This window comes from Saccoglossus kowalevskii, chromosome 3 (assembly GCF_978046115.1).
Source record: "Saccoglossus kowalevskii chromosome 3, keSacKowa6.1, whole genome shotgun sequence".
Lineage (NCBI taxonomy): Eukaryota > Metazoa > Hemichordata > Enteropneusta > Harrimaniidae > Saccoglossus > Saccoglossus kowalevskii.
The window spans coordinates 24,570,477-24,578,912 of NC_140643.1; the positions used below are offsets into that span (position 1 = coordinate 24,570,477).

General features: G+C 35.1%; 1 protein-coding gene across 2 annotated transcripts; it reads right to left on the reverse strand.

Moving 5' to 3' along the window:
* Positions 1-487: 487 nt before the first annotated feature.
* Positions 488-5,890, reverse strand: LOC100378941 (uncharacterized). Of its 2 annotated transcripts, none has more exons than XM_085496957.1 (11): positions 5,766-5,890; positions 5,311-5,561; positions 4,325-4,420; positions 3,994-4,157; positions 3,739-3,831; positions 3,548-3,629; positions 2,996-3,077; positions 2,686-2,819; positions 1,731-1,802; positions 1,299-1,376; positions 488-975 (listed from the first exon to the last, which is right to left on the reverse strand). In XM_085496957.1, exons 2-11 carry the CDS (start codon positions 5,527-5,529, stop codon positions 844-846), a joined length of 1,152 nt encoding a protein of 383 aa, XP_085353083.1. In that variant the 5' UTR covers positions 5,530-5,561; positions 5,766-5,890; the 3' UTR covers positions 488-843. The 2 variants fall into 2 exon arrangements, with proteins under 2 accessions (XP_085353083.1, XP_006811208.2); XM_006811145.3 differs by having other exon boundaries at positions 5,762-5,890.
* Between the last annotated feature and the right edge of the window lie 2,546 nt (positions 5,891-8,436).

The window sequence follows — 8,436 nt, forward strand, 5'->3', positions numbered from 1 at the left end:
TCCCTATGCATTGTTAAACTTCTGAATATTGCATTAAATGATGTGGTAACATTTACGCGTCAATGATTCGCACACAATGCATGTCAACAACTTTCTCTACCTAGTGCATAGAAGTAATTTGGACCGTGTATAAAGGTCGATCACGACATAACTCCATTCTATGCGCTGTCATGAATGGTAATTATCAAACAATTGATGGGTGGGCTCTTTAGTGCAGAATTTCGAAGATTCGTGAGCGGAAAAACAACAAAGTTCTAAAAGAACGTTTCACATGAAATACCCTATGTCGTTGTACATGATGTGACGGAATGCAACGGATGTTATCTGGTGACTGAGAAGGAAATTTAACCAATGCTGAACACTTATAACAGCAAGTTTGCATCATTATGCGTTTGGTAGTTTCGAACCAAATCTCATTTAGCACAACCCAAAGTAACACGTTATCATGTCGCATTGCGCTGTCCATATAATTCACAAAATACGGTAGTTGAATTTTTTTTTTTATTTCATAGAATCATGTAACACTGGCACAAATATCTCACGAATGTCACATTTCCGTCCAAGGTAATGCAATAATGCCTGCTTTTACCAGGAAGAAATTCCTTAGTTGCATTTTTTAATATCGTTACAAATATGACTAGGATTGAGAAATTATTCGAATACAGTCCAAATCGCATTCAGGTATTAAAATCTCAGTTCTTAAACATAGGATACCTGATCTCATTCAATGTTATTTTACAACTGTGTTCCCAAGATTTTGTCTAACAACAAAACGTTGTTTCAAATCGCATTACCACCTACAGCGCCATCGCCGTCCGAATTAGACAATGAAATTGTTTTTGACTAAATGCCAGGTCCTCTGCCAGAGACGGGCCAGATTGTCTCTACCACGTTATTACGTATTCCTACAATCCAATCGTATAGATTCACACATGGGTCGCAGTGTCCGGGAATTAGATACACTTTCTCACCAAGCTGAGTATGAAAATAAATCTAGTGATTAGCAGAAAGTATTAACAAGTATTTCCCATCATTATGTAGACGATACTTCTCACGTATCTCCCAGCATTTTTACGATAATAATTATTTCCCTGGTTTCATACATTTCCCAATCATTGATGATTTTAATATCCGATTGTGCATATATCTGATTATCAACATCGTATTATATTCTCTCTCTGGTAAGTTCGTGGTCGCGTAGGTGATATAAAGTAAATCTGTCATCTGTATTGGTGTCCAATCATTGTTTTTTTTTTCACCCAACTATCGACGATTAGGATATAACAAACCACATTTACCTTGTACGGCCCCGGTGGTACAATGATACCATGTTCGTCTCCCCCAAAGAAATATACAAGATCTTTCCATGGATAAACCTGCAAGAAAACAACATTATTTGCTCATTTAATGGAAGTAATCGCGAATCTGCGCAGCGTATTCGCACCCATTTATCTAAGAAAAATGATGATCTTGTTCAGATGATCGTTGTCATCTAGGTATCTTTTTTATGCGGATAAAAGTGATAACATATAAAAGTATAACAAGAAAAGAGATGATTATTTCGTCCACTTGAAACATCTATTTATTTCAATATGAAGTGACTATGTCTATGTAACTTGCACATTATTCTGGGGTACACACTAACAATAAATTTATTCATGCCGTTACAATGCAGTAATTCGGAGACACTGCAGCAGCCACGGTAACAAATATTAGAATGAGTATCCTACCTCTGGCGGACCTGAGTCCGCTCCAACAGCTTTAATTCCGGCGTCTAGAATCGCTCTCGCCATGGAGCCACCCTGTAATAACCCACACAGCATAATAATCAATAATATAGTTTTCACGCAGCAATATCCAATAAGGTTAAATATGGTATTGTAACTATACATCAATCTGGTTGTTACAAAATATAACGCTCTCGTATTCCAGCGATGCACAGTAGTTCGTGACACTGGCTTATAAAATGTCATATCAAAACGTGATTCATAATTTAGGTGTACAAAAAGCTTTCACGCCAAGATTGAATTTATAGCGCTTTCTATTTAATTTTACACTTTTATTTATTATGTTAGATTAAACAAGCGTTAGATTTGTAATAAACTTTACAAAAATAAACTGGTATTGAAATAATGGACGGAAAGGGTAAATAGGTATTTTTTCTAATATTACCCATACCAGTGAAGCAGTTAAATCATCTTCAAGTTCATTTTTGTTAAATTCAACAATTTGATGACGTTGTTCAATGTTTGAGTTTAAAATCTATAAAAACACTCTAGATTGTTATATTAAAAAAAGATACTTGACTCGTTGTTCTATATGTGAAATAACCGTGTTTTTTCAAGTTCTTAGATCATTAATGTGAAGTTTGATTTATCTATCAAAGCTGCTTTTTTTTAAAAATTATTATAATTATTAATTACTGGAACTGTATGGTCACCGGACCATACCCTAGTGTGATTATCAAACCACTTATTGAATTCAATATGATAGTCAGTATTATTTAAATTCCTGCATGGTTAAGGCACTATTTTTTAATTCTATTTTAACTTATATATATTTTAAATTACTTTAGCGCCACATTTAAGTGTGAAATAAATATACTATGAATTAGTTGAAGTAAATTGAACTATACTAGTAATACTAATAAGAGTAATTTAATTGTAGTCTGAGAACCATAATTACCTGCAGGCTATGCACGGTGGATAAAACAAATAAACTTTGTTCAAATTCGAAAAACTGTTTACCATCATCTCCAATATTTCGACAATAATCGACGTCCATAAATATATAAGAACCACACTGGAATTCATCTAAAACTGAAGAAGATAGTAGGCACTGTTGAATGGCGCGTTTGTTGACGAACATAGGGTATAACACTGAGCAAGATAACTTAACCGTACCTACGGACACGGCTCTTAGAAAAAAAAAATGTTCACAATCTGCTCGAATTAACCCATCCTCACTAGAAAATTAATAACGACAAACACCTTACCTCCAATTCCTCCTTCATATTTGAATGTACCCGTACCAGCGCCAGTGACGTATTTACACTCGATCCCAGCATCAGATAAATTCTAGGACATAAATAGCAATTATGAGTATACATACATACATATGCAGTTTGGCATTGTTCTAGTACATGAGTTGTTGAACATGTATTGTGATTCCATTCAGCTGCTTTCAGTAATAATTCAAGACAAATGAACCGCAGAAATATCGAGAATATGACAAATTATATTTCATTTAATTAAAATTCATGTTATTGGTTATTATAAATATATTATTGGCGTGCATACGGAGTACATTTGTTATGAAATATTCTTAATATATATCTGAATTTAATTGTCAAAATCAGTTGTTTTCAGCTCCCATCAAAAGAATTTCAGTGTCGAAAACGGAAAGTCTTTATCGTAGTGCTGTATGTGAATTATCGACGAATCTTCTATGTGTCAACTCTAACCGATTCATACCATGTCACCATAAACCGAGTTGGCTTCGAAAAATATGATATTACATGAGGTTGTATGCATGCTTGTTATTTTACCTTGATAGCAATCTTTGCTATGTCCATTGCATCGTGGGAAGCAAACGAACGCATCGCGGACTCCCTGATATGTTGATTGCGTCTAAAAAAAATAATGCCCATAAAATAAACAAAAAATATCGAGTTTGTCACTGTATGCGAATGTATCTTTGTATCAGAATAGTGAAGCGTAGTATCTGACATGTACCTACCCTGCATAGCATTGTAGTCCAACAAACGTGATATTTGGTAGTTCCTTTGCAAGTAATACCAATGGCACCACTTCATCTGGTTCAACACCACACCTAAAATTTAAACAATGCGTTTATTATAATAAAAAAATATAATATCATGATCGTACTCTAAAATGTCGAACCTCTTTTTACTGACTGTGGATTTCAATCGTGGTGTTTCACAAAGAAATGTAAGTCACCTCCCCCTAATTGAATCGTTGGTATCAAAAGTACCTGTACATCTTCAGATTAACCTCAACCAATACATCGATGTTTGTTTGTTGATCTTTTGCTGCCGCAGACACCTGTCGAAGGTTTTCGATCGAATCAACGCATACTCCAATGCGAGCTTTACTGGCCAGAGACGCAAGTCGTTTCAGTTTTGTTTTCCCATATATCTAGAATCATGAAATGTTATATTTAATAAACTAAATCGAATATTTCGAATGTATTGAAAAACAATTCTGTGTATCATTACTGTGTTAGAGAATACAAATTGTTCAGAGATAGTTCGGCCTGATCGTATGATTTTACAAAGGTCAACTACTTCATTTCTAAACATTACCTCGTTGGTGACAAGCACGTCTTTTATACCGCCATTGACCATCGCCTCCGCCTCAGTGACTTTTTGAACACATACTCCAACTGCTCCACGCTGAATCTATATGACAACATACGTTTTGACAATTTAGTAACATATAAACTGTGGGCAAATGAATGAATGAATGAGATGTAGTCACTTTTTGATTAAAACTTAATTTTAAAGACTACTGTACACACCATTGTTTTATGCTGTGGATATTAGAAATTTCTATTTTCAGAGGAACACACATTTTAAGTGTAAGCACGAATACAAATTGATTGAAAATGTTAAGTGTTAGAACTAGCATATCACCAAACAGTTATCCATCTTTATAAAGAATGTCTTCTCATTTTTCTGTTTTTCTGGACATAATTTGTGACTAGACAGTGAACAAATGAATTCAATACTAGAGCCGTCATGAAAAATAGTATAGGGAAATTGTTGCCCGAAGGGGGTGCAAATTAGCAAACATCTCTGTATATCTTAGGCACTCAATAGGAAATGTTATGGGGGTGAAGCGTGTGGGGGTACTTACCCGAAATTTAGGTGGGAGTCCTCTCCAGTCAGTTGCAAATTAGACCCAACACATCGACATTGAGGGCGCATTTTGGTTAAAATTTGCCTAAATGTTTGGGGTCAAAACAGCAGCTCATGCCCGTATACTTCAACTATGGGTGTACCCCCAGACATTACATGACTAAAGACAATATGTCATTTGCCGTCTGTCATCCCAGCCCGCGACAAAAATAGCATGATTTAATGGGTTGACCATTTCCGTGGAATCAAGAACAGTGGCAGGACGATTTTTTTAAAAGAATACATACGAGTGTCGGGATGGTGATAACAAAATACCAAGCCACGCCGGGCTATAACAGTGATATAGTCAACATATAACACAACTAGGAATCTTCCCATGCCCGTCCGAGATTTAAATGACACATCCCTTATAATTTGATACGAAATATTACCTGCATCCTTGCTATTGCGGGACATTTGTGGCTCTTGGCGTGCGGACGCAATTTGCAACTGGGGAATTCCTTCATGAATTCTGTCATCTTATCCATGTTTCTCTCCATTTTATCAAGGTCAACAACCAGTGCTGGAGTGTCAATGTCTTCGACTTTGTCTCCAACTACACACGGTGGTCTCAAAGTTACCGTCAGTCCCTCGTCGTTCGATGCAGCCATTGCACACTAGTGAAGCAAGCTGTAGTATTGTACTAATGATATATATATATAAATCGGTATAAATTAGGTGATGGCTCAGGCACTCATCTCACACTGGGATCATAGTACTAATGGGGTTTTCATGAATGACTATATTGGCATTTGACCTGATTTCTATAAATAAGTCGACAACGTGCAAACGCACATGCTAGTTAGCGCAAACTCTGTTACAACTGAGGTAAATAAGACACACCTACTGTAGTGGGACTGCACCAAGACAAATAACTGGAAAATACCGAGATTAGAGCACACAAATATACACGAATTAAGCAAACGTCCGCTAGCTACGTTGTAAACACAAATCACATGTCAGTTTCACCTATGACCCAGGTGAAGCACGCCCTCAAACGGCGCTCACGTGAGAAAAAAAAAATGCATTTGTATACGAATATGCAAGCTATATTCGCCGTACCACAATATCTACGCATATATCTGAGCGAGATTTTATTGAATATTGAAGCAGTTTTGAAATGGCGTACTAACACATCAATGGTTGGTCAATGATAATAGAAATAATAATAAAGTTTTTCTGTCAGTATTATATTTCTGACAAGCCAATGGAAAGCGTTCCTCATCTTCAATTAAATTTTCGTTACATTTTTGGCGTATTCTTTTACTGAAGTTTTTGGTTGTGTGTGTCTATTTTTCCAGAATTTTGGTTGCTAATTATAAATTCAGTAAACCATTTCCTCTCCTCGCAGTCTAGATATTCAAATATGTCTCTAACTTATAGTTTTTTAGTTAGTTTACATTTTCTGTTTAAAATAATTTCTTTTCATAAATTCTTTAAAGATTATTAAGATGTTATTGATTTGACTTTTTTGTTTTCCATTAAGAGATTCTTCTTGCATAAACTTTAGTTAGTGTTCTTGGCTGATTTATTGGTAACGGTTTCACAGTATATGAACTGTACACATGCTCCGGGCGACACTACATGGTAACCAATGGTGTAATTTGACAACAAGCAATGCCACAGATCAGTATCCAAAACCACATAGTGGTCAAATTAATTGTATTGCATTTAAACATTTGTATTTCATATTATTGAGGGTTTTTGTTCTAGGTAAGCATGCTTCATCTGTGAGTTTCTTTGTGCGCAGCCAGTATTTTATTTATAGTTACCTCTGGTCTTTGCTCTTCATAGTTACCTTTATTCCTTTGCAAAATGTGTTTACAAAATTTAATATTTTGTTTTCTGTTGTCGTGTTGTTAATATCTAATGCCCATATTTCTGATCCATAAATTATGTTCGATAAAAATGTTTTAGCTCAATGGCTTATCTAGAATGTGAATTGATTTGACTGCATTTACTCCCCAAATATGGCATTGCATCATTGAAACTAGCATTTTTATTGTTCATGTAATTGAAAGGATATTGTTGCCTAAATGTGTATGAACTAAAAATGACAACGTGTGTTTTCGACAGTACTTATTCAGTGTATTTAACATTGTCTGCGGACTAGCCTGGATGGTGGAAATAAATGCTAGATCATCGGCATTCAGAATTTAGTTAACTATTGTATTATTTAGCAATGGAGAATCTGTTTTAACATTGTACAAATTGTCTTTTAAATCAGTAATAATAAAGAGTGGGACTTATTATTGCTTCACTGTTCTATTATCTAAATGACCATATGGCTTGTTCATTATATTTTACTGGAAATCACTGTTAACACTAATTACATTATGTGTTACATAATAATCCGTCCATTTAGTTGCTGTAATGAATGTTCACTCTGTTTGTCCACATCTTTCGTACGGTAATGATGTTGAATTTGTTTCTTTTGGCTAATTTTTGAATTGAATAAAATGTTTGTCTAAGTTGCATATCAAATAGAATTATTTACTAATTTTGCCGACGCACAGTATCACGTTTACTTGAATTGCATTGTTTATCAAACCATTTGAGATTCATTTTTTTTGTACATATTTTTATTGTATTTAAATTTATTAAACATGCCGGTTATTGATGCTTCTGATAATTGATCACATTTGTATGTAGCTATAGTAAGTTATCATGGCTAAAATCTCGGAAATCTGTCGAAATAAACTGTTTAATTTAACTGTTTCATTTCCATATTCTTGGTATTAACTATAATAGGATATGTTCCTCGTTTTGTTCAGGAGTAGTGGCATGGGAAGCATGTGAATCCATGTACTTTAAAAGTATTTCAAATTTGAAATAAATCAATTGTTGCTATGCCACAATCTACAACACCGTTACCATTCAAGTAATAACAGGTGTACTTACCGTATATAACACCAGGTATTCTGCCAAATAAAATTCGCTTATTGCTAAGTTTACCGTGACGCAGATTAAAGTTTTTGTAATTTTTGTCCATGATAAAGCGATTTAGTTCAGTGTCAACTGTGTGATTCTGAGGTAACGGTACATGTCTTGCACTATCACTTTGGATGAAATAGGGAATTAAACCAGTCCTTGCACCCCCCATAGTAAGAATTGAAGCCTGTGGATTTATTCCACTTATTAATGTTTTCAACAGCTCAAAGAATGTGTCCGATTTGTTTGAATTTGATGGAGCATTAAAAACAAAACAGATGTAGAGATCCGTAGGAAGATTTGACCGAATTGATCTAATATCATCAATATTGTGTCACAATGCACAGCCAAAAGTAAGAAAGGTTCGTGTAACTGTAAATTAGAATTAGTAGCACTCGACCCACAATGCCGTTTGTACCCAATCCAAATTACTCTTGTTTTGCCATGTTTCAAATGAAGACCTGACATTATAGCAAATTTGTCTGTACATGCAGTTGCGGATCAAGCAAAATGTAATGGGGGGGGGGGGGGTCCAAGCATCGCTTAAGAAATACGGAGCGTAAATCGCAGAGAAGCTATGTGTAATG